The sequence below is a fragment of the Arachis hypogaea genome, chromosome 2 (assembly GCF_003086295.3).
Source record: "Arachis hypogaea cultivar Tifrunner chromosome 2, arahy.Tifrunner.gnm2.J5K5, whole genome shotgun sequence".
Lineage (NCBI taxonomy): Eukaryota > Viridiplantae > Streptophyta > Magnoliopsida > Fabales > Fabaceae > Arachis > Arachis hypogaea.
In genome coordinates, this window is record NC_092037.1 from 99,207,527 (window position 1) to 99,226,241 (window position 18,715).

Below are 18,715 nucleotides of genomic sequence, written 5' to 3' on the forward strand. Positions count from 1 at the left end.
TGTTAAGAATCTGATTTCTTTTCTTTTTTTTTCTATTCTTTTCTTTTTTTTTTTAGTTGTTCACCTAAAAAAAATGAAAAATTCTCTATAGTTAAAAAATATTTACAACATATTCATTATTTTTTACCCAACAAATTGAGAAAATCAAAGAATCCTTTGCTATTTAAAAATATATACAAATAAGGAGTATACTATAATTTTTTCTTTTTTGATAGATTAAGTAAGGACAAAAATATTGTTAAAAAATTAAAATGATAAAAATGCTCTACAATATTTTAAAAAATTTGATAAAAATAATAAAAAAATTATAGACATTTTTGTATATATTTAAAAAGCTTACAAAATTCAAAAAATACACTTATTTAACATTTACTAAATTTTAAAAATAAAATATCTTATTTTTTTAATTATGTCTATAAAAAATAAAAAATTCTAAGTGGCTATCAATTTTTTATAATTTTAGTAATTATAAATATTAAATTATCATTGATGTATATAAATTTTAAAAAATATGAATGTAAATTATATTGATTAATATGTACAAATTTCTAATAAATATAAATAAATTATACATTTTTGCGTACAAACACTTATAAATATAAATATAAATTATTGTTGTCAAGTGTTAGTCTAAAATTATATGTATAAATTCGATAAAATATAGATATAAATTATATTAATTTATGTGTGTAAATTTTAATGAATATAATTACAAATTATATGTTGGTATAAATTATTATTGACAAAATAATGACAAAAGATAATAAATTTTAATAATCTTTTAGTATTTTTTATAAAAAATATATTAAAAACAATCTATAAAACGTTTTTTAATTGAGAATATACATATATATATATATATAATTAATTATATTAAATATATATTAAAATAAATCACTAAAATTAAAATAGAATATACATTAAAATATAAATATATTATTTATATATTAAAATTAATTACTATATATTTATTACAAATACATCGGAATATATATTAGTATACATACTAGGTATATACCAAAAGATCAAATATATATATATTAAAAATATATTAAAATCAACGGTAAAATATCTCGTTGGAATATATATTTGTATACATACTAGGTGTATTTTGTAGACATGACTAATTTCTGACTTGTATTAGTGTATATCTATTATAGTTAAAAATTAATGCGTTAATTTATTTTAACGTATAAATAATATTTTTAGTAATTTAGTAAATAAATGATAATAGTATTTATAAAAAAAAGGCACACGTAATAATTAGGAACACGTAATCTGTTCCAGTCGAGGAGCTTCGATTGATTTCCCTATATATATTCCGACTTGTAAGAAATGAAGTCAAACCAAACAAAACACAAGAAAGAGAGAAAAATTTGACAGAATCAATTTCCGGATCCATCATCCATGGCTACCACCTCATCAGATGAGAAGCAAGTGATGATTGTGGCAGTTGATGACAGTGAGCACAGCAGCTACGCTCTCCAATGGACTCTCGATCACTTCTTCACGACTCTCCCCAATCCCATCTTCAAACTTGTCCTCCTTCATGCCAAACCTTCTGCTACCTCTGCCGTTGGCCTTGCCGGCCCCGGTTGGTACCTTCACCTTCATGTTTCATGCATTTTGTTCTAAATTCATGAATTTTGCGAATTTTGATACTTCTGTATTAAGAATTTAATTTTGATGCACTGATTAAAACAGTTTTGTACGTGTGTCTAATTGACTAATTGCAAGGACGGTTGGTGATTTGACGACTGTGTAAAGCGTTTTATACTGTGAATGCATCGAAATTATACTCTTAGATTAATGGTTTTTAGTTTTGGATTTACGATTTTGATTCATGAGATGTTTTGGTTTGAGAATTTTGGTGTTGATGTTGAAAATTGTTGTGATGCGTGGGCTTAGCGTATGCAGGAGCTGCTGAGGTTCTTCCCATTGTGGACTCTGACTTGAAGAAGATTGCTGCCAGAGTTGTTGACAATGCCAAGCAGATTTGCTCCAAGAGATCCGTAAGTATTCCATCTCGTTTATTTGTTATGATTGATATGTTAGATCGATAAGGATTATGTTTTTATAAAATGTTATTGAGTGTCATATGTCCTGATTTTACACTAGTATAATTTGATCCCAACTTTATAAGATGTTTGTATGTATATGTTAGTGTGGTAAAGGATAGAGAAGATGAAGGGAAGATTCTAACAATTATCTGATTAGTTAATGTTTCTCTGTGACAACAAAATTTGTTGGTACTTAAACTTATCAATGGTGCTACTTATGATTTGATAGGGTTATAACATGTTAGGGTTTAGGATGAAATATTAGAAGGGATTTAGATGTTAAAAGAGTATAAACATAAATAGGATTTATAGTAGAGCATTACCTTTACTTGCTCTGCTATTCATTTGTTCAGTGAAAAGAAGTTAAATTCAACATATGGTTATGAAATTATGTCAATTCTTGTTGTTACTTTGCACGGATTTTCATAAAAGTTTCTGTGCATCTTTGCTTTGCTTTGTAAGTGAATTCATTGAAAATTGGTTTTCCATATGATGCCATACCATATTACCTCAATTTTGTTGAATCAACACATCATATGTTAGTTATGAAACCTGTAGAATAATTATTTGGTAACTATGTTTTTTTTTTTGTATCAGGTAACTGATGTGATTACAGAAGTGGTCGAAGGTGATCCTAGAAATGTTCTTTGTGATGCTGTGGAGAAGTACCATGCTTCAATATTAGTTGTGGGAAGTCATGGTTATGGTGCTATAAAAAGGTATACTTTCATTTACATCCTGAATTGAATCTTGCATTTTCAAGATGAACCAAAAAAACATCATTATCACTAGTTTCTGAGATAAATGTAATTTTATTAGAGACTTCTTCACAAAATTTCAACCTAAAGAGACCTGATTGAAAAGTTGTCTTACAAACTATTGAACTATAACATTTGAAGGTGCATTTTGTTCTTTATCATTTTTTTACCAGCCAAGTCTGTCCTCATTATTAGAAAAAAGTGGACAAATTAGAACTCCCACACTATACATGTACATATTTTTATACCAAAGAACTAATTTGTAACCTTCTTTCTAAATTTTAAGGGACGACTTTGTCCTGTTTTTTATCAGGAATAAGAAGAGTAAGGGTTATATATATATAAAATTTTCAATGAAATAATGTGTGCTATTACAAGAGGAGACAATTTCACTTCAAAATTTCCTGATTCATTATGTTTGGCACCATCTTTGATTTTGCAGGGCAGTTTTAGGTAGTGTAAGTGACTATTGTGCTCATCATGCTCACTGCACTGTGATGATTGTGAAGAGGCCAAAGACCAAACACTGATCTATACATTGGCTACACTGCATCTATATATACTACAGCAATAAACACAATCCTTTCAGCAAAAGGAGGAAAAAAAGAAAAAAGAAAAAACAAAGAACCTATGTTCTTGGAAAATTCACAACTATGTTATTGATCTGATACAATTTGGCATTATAGTTTATATTATGTTAAGCTGCAGTTTACTTTCAAAGTTGGAAACATAAAGAACAATATTGGATTGCTTCCCTTTTACCCTCTGTCATGTACATGAGAAATTATTACTGGATTAATGAATCTGAAGTTATCGTTCTCTGTGTTAATAATTATTGAAAGCAAATATTTTAGGGTTTAAAAGTGACTTTTTAAACTTCTGATAGAAACTATTATTTATTAAGACTAAACATTATGATGAACTAAAGCACATATTCAACATAATATGGATTTTTCTCTTTTTTAAAGAAAGAGTGGTGCCCCATATTAAAAAAAAAAAGGTATGAATAACTCCACCATTGAAGGGATGATAATAGTTTCGTATTTGCCGAGAGTTTTAAACGTTTGGATATAAAAAACATTTCCGTTTGTGATTCTTGAAGTTGATACTTTTTCTTTCATTACAAGGAAGGGGCATAAGTGCATAGCACTACGTGCTACCTGTGGACTGCACACAAGTATTTCAATTAGAAAAGGTGGCTCTAGCTTTTTTGGTGTGCTGAGAATCGTAAAATATTAAAATGAAAAAAATTGTCATTGGCTGAATTTTGTTAGAGATATGGATGGTTATAAACTTATAATCAATGAGTATGACACCTGAAATTGATGCAATTAAAAATTATAACATGATGTTATTGGATGATAAACCAATATATAAAAATCTCAAATGAAATAATTTAAATAGAAACTTTTCTAATCATACCAAAAATAAAGAAAATTTATCATTTGTCATAAAAAAAAAACATTTATATTATAAAATGTTTAGGGATCATGTTGAATTATATATGATTACATGCATGAGTTGTAAACTCATACTCTCTAAATAATTAAACATTTAAAAAATTTAATTATATAAATATATCCTAAACTTTAAACTTATAAAAAAATGTTATATGTATTACTTTTATGCATCTCTCTTGTACACCTTCAACTTTAATATTAAAACTGATTGATAAAAAGTGAGAAAATATATTAAGAGAAAATCTGTCTTTTATATTATAAAAGAAAGGTGTGTATATAAAATAATACAAATATTATTTATGCATAAGAAAAAACAGAGAAAAATTAGGTAGGAACTAAGAAGGGAAAAGGAAAAGAAGAGGGGGGGGGGGGGGATCATTTGTTTTGGGAAATTCATATATATTTGTGAAATCTAAGCATGGCTGCATGAGTAGATGAAACTCCTATATATGTAAACAAGTTAAAAGTGCCTATTGAAACAAATGGCCAACGGAAACAGAGGATGGATCTTTCTCAAGTTCTATGGCTCCAACAACAGAGGTCTTTCCACCCTTCAAGAAATTCCCATACCATTCTGCAGAGAGTTTTGGGTACCTCTTCAGCTTTGGATCATCCCTATCAACATAGTATAGGCCAAAACTCGCATTATACCCATCCAACAACTCAAATACATCCATGAAAGACCATGCAAAGTATCCCTTTATGTTTGATCCATCTTTGAGAAGAAAAATTTAGGATCACATGAGAAAAATATAAACACACAAAGCAATCGTGTTTTCCTTTTATGAGGGTCTAATTCATTAGCGCTATGAGCCTCCTAGAATCGATCTATTCTGGTTCGAACTGAATCGGCTACTTTAAGGTAACTCATTAGCCAAAAATCAGTTTTCACATGTTATGTAACCAAAATTTCATAAGGTCCATCTTTAACTTTTTAAATAAGCTAAATAGAGTAGTAAGCTCTCAAGAAGCTAGCAACTGCATTACCTTATGGAATCAAGCACAGCACCAATATATCCATGCAAGTATTCCACCCTTGTCACATCTTGAAGTGATGAATTCCTTTGTGTCCGTTGACCTAACAAAACAAGCCATTTGTCACACTACTTTACCAATGGCACAATGCATTATAATGATTCGCATTCACCCCTGTTGCTGAAATAATATATGAAAGAGAGAGAGAGACCATTTTCATAAATGAATATGGGAGGATTGCCATAAAGGGTCTTCATGATATTCAGCTCTTCGCATAAAGTCCATGGTGTGACAGGGTACTGAACAAAGGTAATGCTGTGTGGTTATGGCGTTATGCAACTAAGTAACCAAAATAAGTGAACCAATAAGTGTAGAGGAATAACTACAGTATGTTTTAATTTCAAATTTACCTCTTCATTCGAAAACAAGGCCTGTGTAACTGCCAAAACCAGGAAAGAATGTTAGTTATTTAAACTTGCTACCCCCAATTGCTAAGGAAGGAGTGGTAGTTGCTTGGGTGAACAAATGGAAATTATTGCAGGGTAAGGTGCTAAATGATATGGAAGTAAAATTTGTTGGAAATTGTTAGGATCCGTGACAAGAGACGAGAAAATTCTATATTTCAGAATGATAGTTGTAAATATGTGTGGAATGCAATTATTACAGCATGCTTATATGACCATGTCCGATCTTATACGAAATCCATTATCCTTAAACATAGTGAAACACATACAGATTAGCTGTGCAGCCATGTCTGTGCCATAGTCTCGCAGATTCCTCTTCAGCGCAACAGAATTGTCTGTGACATTCAAGTTGTTGTAAAATATCATGCCTATAAAGTCACATGAACCCTTCAACTGTGCAGATTCGCGGTCCGAGAAGGTTGGAATTCTGGCACCTGCATTAGTCTTCATGGAAATGGGATAGTCTCCATGCACCAAGGGTCCCAAAATCCTGCAGAATAAATTAAAAATCATTGAGTCTACGGTGTAAAGAGAAAAACCAAATAATATAAGGAGAACATGAGAGTAGAACAACTAGTTGAAGGTCTCTAACTTACCAACCAATAAAAAAATCACGGGCTCTTTGAGTGGCTGCCTGGTCTTCATCTGCATCATTTGCAGGAATTAAACCGGATGAATAGACAGCAATTCCAATAAACCCATGTTGCTTGTCCTGCAATATAACTTCACCTCTATATATAGAATCATGAACATTCTTTGCCCCAACAAAGGTTTCTATATGTGGAAGAATAATCTAAATTCAATATAAAAAGACTATGAACTTCAATTAAGAGTTGGTATAAGTAACTAAGTCAAAGCTTTTTCCTTTGCACCAAGTAAATACTATATACCTTGTACTTTCTTCTATACAATCTCACTGCTGAAGAATGTGAAAGCAAAATATGATGAACTGCCAAGTAAGGCTCTGTTGTGGAGTCACCCCTACTGCTGTTATATTTCTGGCAAAATGGGGGTGAACATCGTGTAGGTGGGGTTGTTCCTTGATCATAACCACCTATGGTGAACACGTTCGGCTCGTTCACAGTATTCCAATATAAGACTCTGTCACCGAACTCTCTGAAACACACGTCTGCATAATTTGTGAAGTCTCTTCTGTATTCGCATTCAAGTGATTTTTAGATTCATATTTCTCAGTTCTTTCTACGGTTGTAAGTAAGCAATTGTGTCTCAAGCACAAGAGTTTCACTGATTAATTCAAACAACACTGTGTACAAGGGTTCATTAACATACATGATTTTAGGACTAACCCATCCCCCGTATTCATCTTCGAGTGCCTGTGGAAGATCAAAATTGTGCAGTGTTACATGTGGTTGGATTCCTGCCCAATGGAAAGAAGGAACATATCAGTTGAAGAAGTAGCAATACATGGTATTTCAAATTAAGAAAACTCATCATATTTACTATTGCTAATGAGTTCATTGATGAGATTGTTATAGAATTGCAATCCCTTGGGATTGATGGGTCCTCTACCATCTGGGAAGAAGGAAAGAAGGAAAAAGCATTTTTCAAAGGCTTTACTATAGAAACTAATACACAACATAAATTAAATTTCAACATTTCTCATTACAAACACAAGTTTGAGTTAGGAGTATTATGTACTTGGAATCAATCTTGACCAAGAAATGGATAACGTATAGGCATCAAGGCCTGTTTCCATCATGAGTTTCACATCTTCCTGCAACGTAAAATCATCAGAAACAGTTGAACCTCCAGCTGGCATTTCCTCAAACACATTATGTGCATATTCTCAATTTTCCACAAATTATAAAAGAAAAAACCACAATGTATGCAAATAATGGAAGGGAATGAGTATTAGTGTATTATTGACCTTGTATTTGTGGTAGCCATCACAGGCTATATCTCCAGTATCTCCATGCGCAAACCCTGTTTTTCACTGAAATTGTTAATATGAGAAGCCCAACAATTATTTTGATTAGATATTCTTTTTTCTGTCTGTGTATTAATATTACCAGTTTCTCATAATTGATTCCCACTTCAGGAAAATCGATTCATAATGTCAATTGATGAGTTTGAAAAATTCTAATTTAAACAAATGATGATCAAACATTATTAACATAATTAATTACAAAATTATTAACTTGATCTTTAATTCACATTTACTAATCAATAATTTTGTATTTACAGATTTTATTATTGGGTCGAAAATTGCTAGCCCAATATGTGAAGTCAACCTTAGTTACAAAACTGTTATATGCTGTGCCTGAATTGTTATGTTAAAAAAAAGAAATATACAGCAAGTCCATTAAAAATGTTTTCAGCATTGATACAAAATTTTTATTCTTGTGGCTGAAACAATGATTTGCTAATTGGGCCAGACTCAATTATTATTATTAGTCCAAGTTAATGTTTTTGCTAGAAATTAGTTTGCTTGATCCAAAAACAAAAGAAAGCAAGGAATACTTCCAATGGATCTCATTATGTGGTGGATTTTAAATTTATTAAACTTGCTTTAATTGCATTGAAACCATGAAAGAGAAACAGCAATTAATTTGATTGCTATCATTAGTGTTGCACGCTACCTAAAGTAAAAAGGGAAGAAAATTAATTCAGTTTAATTCATTTGTTCAAATCCATTGAATTCTCTTCTTCCTTCTCTTTCTTCTCTCTCTACTCTCTCCTCTCACTCTCGGTCACTTCACAGAAAATATGGAAGTCTTTGCAAGCTATCAGAGTGATGAAGAAAAAGCTAGAAACAAGCTAAAGACCATTGTAATGATGACAAGAAAAAAAACAAAAAAGTATGTTGTGCTTGAGATCTTTACCAAAAAGGGGATAAGATTTGGTGAAATAAGCTCATGCTCTCTATACCAAAATTGGAAGAAGATGATCTCGGTCAGAGGAAGAAGATCTCAGAGGCATGGCTCGTCTCTGCTTTGTGTTCACTCATCACAGAAGGTAGCTAAGGAGGCTACGTGAACGAGGAAGTAAAAGTGGAGCAGGAGGAGCTGTCATGCATCAAGAACGCATCAAGGGCTAGGAATCTTTCTTGGAGTGCAAGACAAGATGGATGGCCCGGATTGGTGAAGTTTGGTGTGAAGGGAAGACATAGAGGTAATTGCATCTTGGGTTTTACATTCGGTTATCTCTCCTCTCTCTCTGGCCGAACCGGTTTTACATGAAGAAGAAGAAGTTTAGCTTGGACTAACAATTTCAACCGTGGAGGCTTCCCCTTTTATAAATAAGGGAGAACAGCCAGGGTTTGAAGCAAGGAAAAGAGTGAATGCACAATGTTCCTATAGCTACTCAAGCTAACAGAAGTTCTTCTCCTTCAATGTTTTCTATTCTGTATTTTTCTGTTTAATTTTGTCTGTCTTGAGTCTCATGGAAAAAGACAAACAGTGAGGTTTGTAAGAAAAAGCCATAGAATGAAAAAAGGCAGAAAGTGCAAAATTAAAAGAAAAAGCCATAGATGTCCTTAGAGGTCCTTTGTACATCTGTGTTGTGTTTCATGATTCTGTGGGAATCTCCTTGCAAGTTGGGTTAACACTTAGCAGTTGAAAGCTTGGTGAGTTACCAAGTCAAATTCAGTTTTGGGAATAGATTCTGGAGTTTAAGTCAAATTCAGTTTTGGGAATAGATTCTGGAGTTGTCCTAGATAGGAAGGGTAGTTCCTAGGGATAATTCGTGTCTATAATAAAAGATGATTATAGTAAAATTCCATCATTGTTATGATGGAGACTGGATGTAGGCTACATTGCACTTAGCAGCTGAACCAGGATATATCTTGGTGTAATTTTCTCTCTCTTCTACTCCATTTCTGATTTTGTTGCATAGGAGACAAAACTGAAAAATATCTCCTGGCTGGTCACGAGACAAAACAAAAAAGTCTCTTGGCTAGGCACGAGACAAAAACAAGAAATATCTCCTCAAGTGTTCTGAAGGACAACAAGAGTTATTAAGCAAAAAAAGGGGGTTAAGATTCAACCACCCTTCTCTTAGCCACTAATAAACCATCACCAATAATTGGTTATCAACTTTTTTCCTCCATTAAAATGTGGCTAAAGTAATGATATAAAGATATTTTGTTAGATACCCTAACATATGTATGATAGACTACTTATTTTATCACAGTATTTATCGTTAAAAATAGGAAGACGGTCTTGGAGTAACAGTTGAGTTGTCTTCGTGTAACCTCAAGATCATTGGTTCAAACCGTAGAATTAGTCACTAGGCTCTCGTCGGGTTGGCTTGGTTATTAGATAAGGACGACCGGGGGAATATATGGAGTTAATATTTATATTGGTCCTTGAAATTATACTCACGAATAAATCTAGTATTAAAAATTTCGATTTTTTCAATTGGACTAATGTAAGTCACGGATGCCAAGTTGGGGACTAAATTAAGTAAATTGAAACTTTGAGGACTGATCGTAACTTGTAACCAATTTGAGTATTAACTCTGAAAATATATATACTAATAATGTCTTTTTTTCTTACCAATTCTATATCTATATGCACTTTTTAACTCCCATGATAAACTAACAACCAATATGTTAAATTATGATTCAAATTAATTAGGAATTACATGAAAAGAAAAAAAGCAAGAGCAAAAGAAGAAACTTACCAGCATGTGCATAAGTATCCCAAATGCTAGGAGTTCTTCCATCTTCACTAACAGCTCCTTCCCACTATATAAATACAATCATAAATTAATATTAATTATGTTAATGAAAAAGTTAATTAAGATGAAGTACCTGATAAGCAGAAGTGCCTGAACCAAAGATAAAATCAGTTGGAAAGTCAAGTCTGTTATACTCATCAGCACTAAGAACTAACCTCACAGCCACAAAGTTCAGACATAATAATAGTAAAAGAGTGAGCTTCAAAGCAATATTAATGCTCATCAAACTCAAATATGGTTCTAATTTCATCATCTATCTATATGACTAGGTTTGTATGTGTTTGTTTCTGGATCAATCCTACTATCTTCGCAGCAGCAGCAGCAGCAACAACAACAACAACAACAACAACAACAACAACAACAACAATAATAATAATAATAAGTTTTGTGTTGGAAACTAAAACATTCAATAAATAAATAAATAAATGATTTATTTTTTTCTTTTTCTAAAAACCTTAAACATTCTCTACACAATAGATTTAATATTCGATCTGTAATAAATTTTTATAATTTCAAAAGTTATTTTATCAGAAATTTTTGTTTTTATCATTTTTAATAAAATACTTTATATATGTATTAAATAAATATTTTTTTAACAAATTTTGTTATAAGATAATTAAATTTAAAAAATATTATATAAGACAATAATTTTTTCTTTTTATAGAAAGGCTAATTTGCCTAAAAATTTTAAAATAATAAAGACTTATTCGAAATTAATGTATGAATTTATTCTAAAATTTAAATAGACAATAAATAAATGTTCAGTACTTAGTAAACGAGACCCTACTTACTATTTGTGACAGAAATCTTGAGGGGTCGCAATAAATAGCTTACAGTTGTGTTTGTGTGACACTTCTCCGTAGTAGTTACGTGGGTCATCAATTATCATATGCGGTGTCGGTGATCTTGAAACAAAATCTCTTCCATGTAATATTAGATTTTGTTTGGAGTATAACAAAATTAATTATTAATATAAAATATAAAATATATATTAAAAATAAATTAAAAAATATATGTATTTATATATAAAATTTAGGTTAAAATATAAAATATATATTGAAAATGAGTTAAATAACATATATATTTATACACAGAATATATAATAGCTGATTTTTGTGTACACTTAACATAATTGATATACAAAATATATAGTAACTAATTTTGATGGTTAATTATAGTGTACAAATAATATTTTTTTATTAGATTTAGTAATTATAAAATATCTATATTTGTATTTAATACTAGTTTCTCCTTCAATGAGCCTCTGATTTATTTTCTTCTTCACATAATCAATCTCCAAAGTAGATTATTCAAACTTTTGTACATGAACACTACAAAAATAAATACACAAACAAACAACCAAACTAAACTAAACTGTTATATTGAGTGGCCAACAGAAACATGTGATGGATCCTTATTAAGTTGTTGAAGATCTCCAACTATAGAAGTGCTTCCACCCTTCAAGAATTTGTTGTACCATTTTGCAGAGAGCTTAGGATATCTCTTCAATTCAGGATCATTTCTATCAACATAGTATAGTCCAAAGCTTGATTCATATCCATCCAATAACTCAAATACATCCATGAATGACCATACAAAATAACCTTTTATATTTGATCCATCCCTGAAAAAAAAATTAGGAAGAAGGGACAAAAGTACACCTGAAAGTTCATACGCTGGACAGTAATACACTTGAATCGTTTAATGAGTCACGCGTGCACAGTAATTATACACTCCGACGGACAAAATCACCATTTCGGCCATCAGCGTGTGACGTGGTTAGTTTGAGTGGACAGGTGGCTCTATTCACTCCTTGCTGGCACGTTCACAGTGAGTGACCTGGGCATTTAGTGCTAATTCAGAAAAATTAATTTATTTTAATGATTAATTAGGCAAAATTAAGGGTGAAACCCTAACATCTTCTTTCTCTTCCACCCCTTCATTGATTCACACCAAAAGCTTAAAACTTTGATTGATGGGGTACCTCAATTTCTCTTACAGGGATGAATCCGCACTTTCAACCTCCAATTCTCTCACACCATCACCTTCTTTTTCTTCTTCTTCCACCACCACCACTTCAAAGAAACAAAACAACAAAGAAAAAGAAAAACCCATCAAGATCCAACACTTCCATTACAGTGACCTTGAAGCTGCCACCAATGGCTTCTCAGAGCACAAGCTCCTCAGCAAAGGAAGCCATGGTTATATCTATAAAACTGTAATGGTTTCTTCTTCTTCCTTTGCATCTGCACCAGAGTTCATCATCAGCAACAACGAGGTTGATAACGAGATTGATATCTTGTCCAAAATCCAGAGCAATAACAGCAAGCTTCCAAATTGGGGAAGAAGGGTTCGTTTGGCATTGCAAACTGCAAAGAAAATTGATGCCCTTCATTCATCAACACCACTTGTGATCCAGAGATATTAAATCAGCAAATGTTCTGATTGATAGAAACTTCAATGCAAGGTTAGGTGATCAATAATGCCCAAAAACTCAACCCTAAACAAATGCCCACAACCATATTCTTAATACACTTTATTTCACCCTTAATCATATTAACTGTCTTTTGTAATTGTTGCACATCTTCTTTCAATTCGGTGGCACACTCTGTAAGCTCATTCATCTTCTGGTATGATTATTTCAATGGCCTTTCTTCATATACAACCTCTGTCCCCATATTTTTTGTTTTTCCTTCTACTTCGTCCAGCCAAACAAAATACTCACAAGGATTTGTCTGGATTTCACTCTATTCCAGACTTGAATACCACAGCTTCAATTCTGTGCAAATACTTGCCATTGTTGTACTCAAACTTCTTCTTCTTCTTCTTCTTCTTCAACAACGAAGATCCGCCACCAACAGCGCTACCACAATTTAGGGATAAAGAGCTCGATTTTTTCTAGAGTGAGCCCATATTCTTAATTATTGGTTAAAGTGTTAGGGTTTCAACACATAGCATCTTCTTTCTGAAGATAAAAGAGAATGAAGGGTTATTTTAATTAATCATTAAAATAAATTGTAATTTATGAGTTGGCACTAAATGCCCAGGTCACTCACTGTGAACGTGCCAGCAAGGAGTGAATAGAGCCACCTGTCCACTCAAACTAACCACGCCACACGCTGATGGCCGGAATGGTGATTTTGTCCGCCGGAGTGTATAATTACTGTGCACGCGTGACTCATTAAACGATTCAAGTGTATTACTGTCCAGCGTATGAACTTTCAGGTGTACTTTTGTCCCTTCTTCCAAAAAATTATCATGACATAGAAAGATAAGAGATCACATTAGATGTGTGTCAATGTGACAAGTCCCAAAATGGAAAATAATAATAATATTAAGAATTTGATTTTGATACGTTGACAGTGTAAATCATTTGACGTAATCGCCTAATCACATCCATTCTTTTGGACGACTATTCACGCTTATTTTCAATACTATTTTGATTCGTAAGTGGAAAATTGATAAATTTAGTTATGGCAGTACCTCAATGCATCAAGCACAGCACCAATGTATCCATAAAGGTAGTTGACCCTTGTCACATCTTGCAATGAAGAATTGCTATTGGTTCGTTGACCTAACAAGAGTCAACCCATGAATATGCATAATTATTCATGTCAATAATTTTTTTGTTTTACTCTAGTTCAATTACCAAAATATGTGACATTTTTTAACTGAGTAATTGGATTATATATCACTTTATTTGATTAATCAGTAAATCCTTAATTCATGTTAACAAATTCTAGCAATTCATGTAATCACTAGTTGTACCATTTTCATATATGAATAATGGAGGATTGCCATAAAGAAGCTTAAGTTTGTTTAGTTCCTCCACCAACTTCCATGGGGTGACAGCAATCTGAGTCAAGGAAAAGGCATATACAGTGAAGCATAAACAGTAATCTAAATTATTGAACCAATGAATTAAGAAAATAGTTACTAATTTTTTTCACCTCTTCATTTGAAAACAGCTCAACTGCAAAGAAAAGACAAAGCAGGATTGTTATTTTCAAAAAACTAATGTAAATGATGCAAAATTTGAACTATTACACATTTTCAAAATGATAATGGAAAAAAGAAATGGTGAATGGAACTAGTAAAGCACAAGAAAACTTACAGTAAAGCACTGCAGCTATGTCCATGTTGTAATCTCTCAGATTATTATTCAAGGCATCAGGATTATCTGTGACATTGATATTGTAGTAGTGAATCACACCTATGAAGTCAGCTGAACCTTTAATTTGTTCCGATTCGCGACTCGTGAAGGCTGGAATTCTTGAGCCTGCATTTCTCTTCATGGAAACCGGGTAGTCTCCGCGCACCAATGGTTCCATAATCCTGCAATAAAGCAGCAGCAGCAGGTATATAAAACTGCCATATCTTTTCTCATTTTAGTCAAAGTCATTTGACAGAAGACAGAAACATTAAGACCTGTTTGGTTTGTTTTTACATTTTTTGTTTTTGTTTTTACCAAGAAAACATTGAACAAAGGGCAAAACACAGAACATGAAATTGATTTTAGGATTTGCAACTTACCAACCAACCATATGATCATAAACTCTCTGACATGCTACCCTGTCTCGTTCCGTGTTTGTTACCGGATGACAACCAAATGTAAAGATTGATATACCAACAAATCCATGTTGGTTTTCCTGCAATGTTACTTGTTTCTCAAGAATCATGAATATTCTTGCCAACAAAATTTTCCTTTTCCATATTTACCTTCTATCATAACACACAGTAATACTATTATATTCTATCTATCTATCTATTAAAATTTGAAATATAGAACATAGAAATTAGGAGTTGATGTGTACCTTATACTTTCTTCTGTACAATCTTGCAGCTGAAGAATGAGATAACAAGATGTTGTGAACTGCCAAGTAGGGTTCTATTGTTGAGTTACCCTTGTTGCCAGTTGAATAACAGAATGGGGGAGAGCAGCGCCGAGGTGGGGTTGCTCCCGAATCATAACCGCCGATGGCGAACACGTTTGGCTCATTTATAGTAGTCCAATACAAGACCCTATCACCAAACTCTCTAAAACACACATCTGCATAGTTTGTGAAATCTCTTCTGCATTCACATTAAAATAATTCTTTTTAACTCATAACTTTTGGCTCTGTCTATGAACTACGATGGTAATATAATAGCAGTGAATATCAAGCACAAAATACAATCATGCACAAAATGAATATAAATAACTATTTAAACTATACAACCACCTACTTTGAATTAAGATAATCACAAAGTGCCTAATTTTAAATTCTTAAGGACTAATGTTTATACAATAGAAATTCATACACTTGGAAATTTCAAGAGTTAATCTCAAACATACATGATTTTACGACTAACCCATCCTCCATATTCATCCTCAAGTACTTGTGGAAGATCAAAGTTGTGTAGTGTTACATGTGGTTGGATTCCTGTAAAGGGAAAAGAAATGGAATGCACATTAATTGAATAAGCATGATTGATTCCAAAACCCTTTTTCTTAAAGGAATTTCTAGAACCATTGCTAATGAGCTCATTGATGAGATTGTTGTAGTATTCCAATCCCTTGGGATTCACAGGTCCTCTGCCATCTGCAGAAAAAAAAAAGGCATTTTCGACGGCATAATTGAAAATAAAGGCAAAGTAGAGAAAGAGCAATGATAATATAAAACAAAAATTAGGGTTCATAGCATAATACTTGGTATGAGTCTAGACCAAGAAATGGAGAATCTATAGGCATCAAGGCCTGTTTCCACCATCAGCTTCACATCTTCCTGTATTACACATTCTTAATTTTAAACGGTTGTGTGTATTATCCCCCAACCTGACAGACCAATGACTAATTCGTTGTCTGACTAATGAGTTGCTACATACACAAGATGAGATTCGAACTCTCGACACTCGACCAACTCAAGTTGGTTAAAAATTGAAGATTAATAGCATAGTACTTTACCTTATACTTGTGGTAGCCATCACAGGCTACATCTCCATTTTCTGTCCCTTCAAAAACTGTTAATATAGAGATATATTATGAGTCCCTTTAGTTTGTCAAGGGAAAATGACAAGTTATAGAGCCAATAACTAATTAACTAATTATACTGTTACAAAAAATACTATATATACACAAAAACAATCAGTTATTATGTATTTATATATAAATACAAATATTGTTTAATTCATTTCAATGTATATTTTATATTTTAGCATGTATTCTATATAGATAGTTAATTTGATAACTAATTTTTGGTATATACATAATATGATTGATTTTATTGCAGTACAATAATTTGACTATTAACAAGATATAACTACTAACTGAATTCAATATCTTCAACTTTAATTATTTGACTCAGATTTGGTTTGCTTTTCAAAAAAAAAATTATTTAAAAAAACAATTTTATGTCAGGATAAAAATTAAAAAAATTACTTTTTTTAATCAATTATGTGTATGATGAATCAAAAGAAGAAAGGAGATAAAGAAAAGGAAGTAACCATCATGAGCAAAAGTATCCCATATGCTTGGAGTTCTTCCATCTTCATTAGCAGCTCCTTCCACCTATTTATAATCACACACAAAATAACAATATTGATTAATAGGAGTAATCATATTATTGCAATGGATTAATTAAGTTAAAGAGAACATAGAATCAATAGTGGAGTAGAACAGTAATACCTGATAAGCAGTGGTGGCTGATCCAAAAATAAAGTCATGAGGGAAATCATCTCTGCTATAATAATTCTCATAAGCACTTAGTTTTCTCAAAGTAAAGTTTAGAAGCAAAAAGGTTATTAGTTTCAAAGTAAGGATTGTTGAATAACATGTTTTTGGTTCCATCATCTGATGAACTAAGTTGTTTTCTGACTTTTCTCAATGTGTGTAAGCTCTGTCTTAAATTCAATTATCTTTACAGAGAGTAAACGGACCGAAACTCAGAAAGTCAAAAGTCAAAACATATGAAAGCAAGTGATGCCACATAAAATATTTTTTTTTCTTTTTGTCTTTTTAGAGTAATATTATATAGATATAGTTTTTGACTTTTTGTATACATTTTCTTATACATTTTTTTATTCGTTACGTTAAAAATAATCGATAAAAAATGAATAAAATACACAAAAAATATAAAATAAATATTATTTTTCTTTTATTATTATTTTTTGGTGGGCCAAGTAGTATTAATTATATTAATATATTTGGGTATAACAATATAAAAACACTTTTTATTTATTTATTATATGAAAAATATTTTTTTTAAAAAAATCTTTTAAAAAAAATGTAAATGACAGCTTTTTAAAAAAGATATTTTTTTATTTTTCTAGTGCTTTTACTTTTATTATTAGAAATTTGTCAAACATGCTAAAAATAAAAAAATATTTTTTATTAAAAAATATTTTTTATCAAGATAATGATGCCCAAGTAAGCACTAATCTATTCTTAATATATAAAAGTAGGTACATAAGTTTACCCACATTACTTTTAAGCTATTTCTCTTCTTCTATTAACGTCATGTCAGCAACATCGCTTACTTGGCAAAATTTTAGAATCAACCACTCAATTTTTGCCAAATCATCTATCATTTCTAAATCAACAAAAAAATATATATATATACAAAAAATAATACAATAATTACCAATGACAATAATTAGAAATTAATAGTGTCTAACCAAATTTGTAACTTACAAATACATTAAATTCATATTCCTAGATTTATTATTGTGAACAATACAAGAAATTTATAACTCCAATAATTAACTTATTAATTTCTATAAATAACTCATTCAATGTAATAGACATCCATATTATAAATGTCATAATAATATTATTAATCATAATAAATTTTACGTTACAAATATTTAAATTTCATACTATTTGGATTACTTATATAAGTCTCTTATCACTATTCCTTCAAATTACATCAAATTTAGCACAAAAAAATTATTTCTGAATTATACAACATCTCAAACTTACTCAATTGAGATAACTATGTTGAATGTGAAAAGTGTACGAAGAAAGCATATGAAAAAGGAGATAACTACATTTGTGGCACATGTAATCAAACACCACAATATCCAACAATAATGTAACTCTATATACTTTTCATAATCTCATCTATCAAATTATTAGTTACTAACCCAATACTTATTTTAGGTTCAAACTTCAATTAAAGGTTTCAGATCAAAGTGGTACAACAACTTTTGTACTATTTAATGGCGAAGCAAAAAAATTGTTGGGTACAACTGCTTCAAATCTAATGACACTCTAGAAAAGTAATGACATTGAAGCACCGCCCTAATTGAAAAATTTGTGC

At 31.2% G+C, this 18,715-nt stretch overlaps 3 protein-coding genes across 14 annotated transcripts; 1 reads left to right on the forward strand and 2 right to left on the reverse strand.

Annotated features, from left to right (window-relative positions):
- The first annotated feature begins 1,115 nt into the window (after window positions 1-1,115).
- Window positions 1,116-3,650, forward strand: LOC112755835 (universal stress protein PHOS32). Of its 2 annotated transcripts, none has more exons than XM_025804146.3 (4): window positions 1,116-1,594; window positions 1,918-2,012; window positions 2,658-2,779; window positions 3,261-3,650. In XM_025804146.3, exons 1-4 carry the CDS (start codon window positions 1,408-1,410, stop codon window positions 3,346-3,348), a joined length of 492 nt encoding a protein of 163 aa, XP_025659931.1. In that variant the 5' UTR covers window positions 1,116-1,407; the 3' UTR covers window positions 3,349-3,650. The 2 variants fall into 2 exon arrangements, with proteins under 2 accessions (XP_025659931.1, XP_025659923.1); XM_025804138.2 differs by having other exon boundaries at window positions 1,266-1,594; window positions 1,909-2,012.
- An 859-nt stretch (window positions 3,651-4,509) lies between these two features.
- LOC112755851 (hydroxyisourate hydrolase) lies at window positions 4,510-10,936 on the reverse strand. 6 transcript variants are annotated; one of them, XM_072206080.1, is made up of 13 exons: window positions 10,492-10,805; window positions 10,362-10,425; window positions 7,606-7,661; window positions 7,377-7,452; window positions 7,179-7,250; window positions 7,008-7,095; window positions 6,608-6,833; window positions 6,314-6,429; window positions 5,987-6,207; window positions 5,664-5,692; window positions 5,465-5,552; window positions 5,266-5,356; window positions 4,510-4,893 (listed from the first exon to the last, which is right to left on the reverse strand). In XM_072206080.1, exons 1-13 carry the CDS (start codon window positions 10,669-10,671, stop codon window positions 4,749-4,751), a joined length of 1,452 nt encoding a protein of 483 aa, XP_072062181.1. In that variant the 5' UTR covers window positions 10,672-10,805; the 3' UTR covers window positions 4,510-4,748. The 6 variants fall into 6 exon arrangements, with proteins under 6 accessions (XP_072062181.1, XP_025659965.1, XP_072062190.1 ...); XM_025804180.2 differs by having other exon boundaries at window positions 6,608-6,869; XM_072206089.1 differs by having other exon boundaries at window positions 4,510-4,993; window positions 6,608-6,869.
- Window positions 10,937-11,663: 727 nt separating this feature from the next.
- Window positions 11,664-17,356, reverse strand: LOC112755882 (hydroxyisourate hydrolase). Of its 6 annotated transcripts, XR_011874725.1 has the most exons (14): window positions 17,083-17,356; window positions 16,902-16,965; window positions 16,363-16,418; window positions 16,108-16,183; window positions 15,929-16,000; window positions 15,754-15,841; window positions 15,233-15,491; window positions 14,952-15,067; window positions 14,533-14,753; window positions 14,369-14,391; window positions 14,187-14,274; window positions 13,902-13,992; window positions 13,475-13,657; window positions 12,276-13,383 (listed from the first exon to the last, which is right to left on the reverse strand). XR_011874725.1 is itself a non-coding variant. In XM_072221609.1 (13 exons), exons 1-13 carry the CDS (start codon window positions 17,245-17,247, stop codon window positions 12,026-12,028), a joined length of 1,356 nt encoding a protein of 451 aa, XP_072077710.1. In that variant the 5' UTR covers window positions 17,248-17,356; the 3' UTR covers window positions 11,664-12,025. The 6 variants fall into 6 exon arrangements, 3 of the variants coding, with proteins under 3 accessions (XP_072077710.1, XP_025659994.1, XP_072077709.1); XM_072221609.1 differs by lacking the exons at window positions 12,276-13,383; window positions 13,475-13,657 and adding an exon at window positions 11,664-12,079 and having other exon boundaries at window positions 13,919-13,992; XM_025804209.3 differs by lacking the exons at window positions 12,276-13,383; window positions 13,475-13,657 and adding an exon at window positions 11,664-12,042.
- Between the last annotated feature and the right edge of the window lie 1,359 nt (window positions 17,357-18,715).

Coding starts and splice junctions, on each gene's coding strand:
- LOC112755851 (XM_025804180.2), bottom strand. CDS start 10,671: ATGATGAAATTAGAACCATATTTGAGTTTGATGAGCATTAATATTGCT. Junction 10,426..10,491: donor CAGGCACTTCTGCTTATCAG/GTACTTCATCTT, acceptor GTATTTATATAG/TGGGAAGGAGCTGTTAGTGA. Junction 4,894..5,265: donor GCTGTGCTTGATTCCATAAG/GTAATGCAGTTG, acceptor CTATGTTGATAG/GGATGATCCAAAGCTGAAGA.
- LOC112755835 (XM_025804138.2), top strand. CDS start 1,408: ATGGCTACCACCTCATCAGATGAGAAGCAAGTGATGATTGTGGCAGTT. Junction 1,595..1,908: donor CGTTGGCCTTGCCGGCCCCG/GTTGGTACCTTC, acceptor GCGTGGGCTTAG/CGTATGCAGGAGCTGCTGAG. Junction 2,780..3,260: donor GGTTATGGTGCTATAAAAAG/GTATACTTTCAT, acceptor TTGATTTTGCAG/GGCAGTTTTAGGTAGTGTAA.
- LOC112755882 (XM_072221608.1), bottom strand. CDS start 17,247: ATGATGGAACCAAAAACATGTTATTCAACAATCCTTACTTTGAAACTA. Junction 16,419..16,901: donor GGATACTTTTGCTCATGATG/GTTACTTCCTTT, acceptor CTATATTAACAG/TTTTTGAAGGGACAGAAAAT. Junction 14,275..14,368: donor AGCTGTTTTCAAATGAAGAG/GTGAAAAAAATT, acceptor TCCTTGACTCAG/ATTGCTGTCACCCCATGGAA.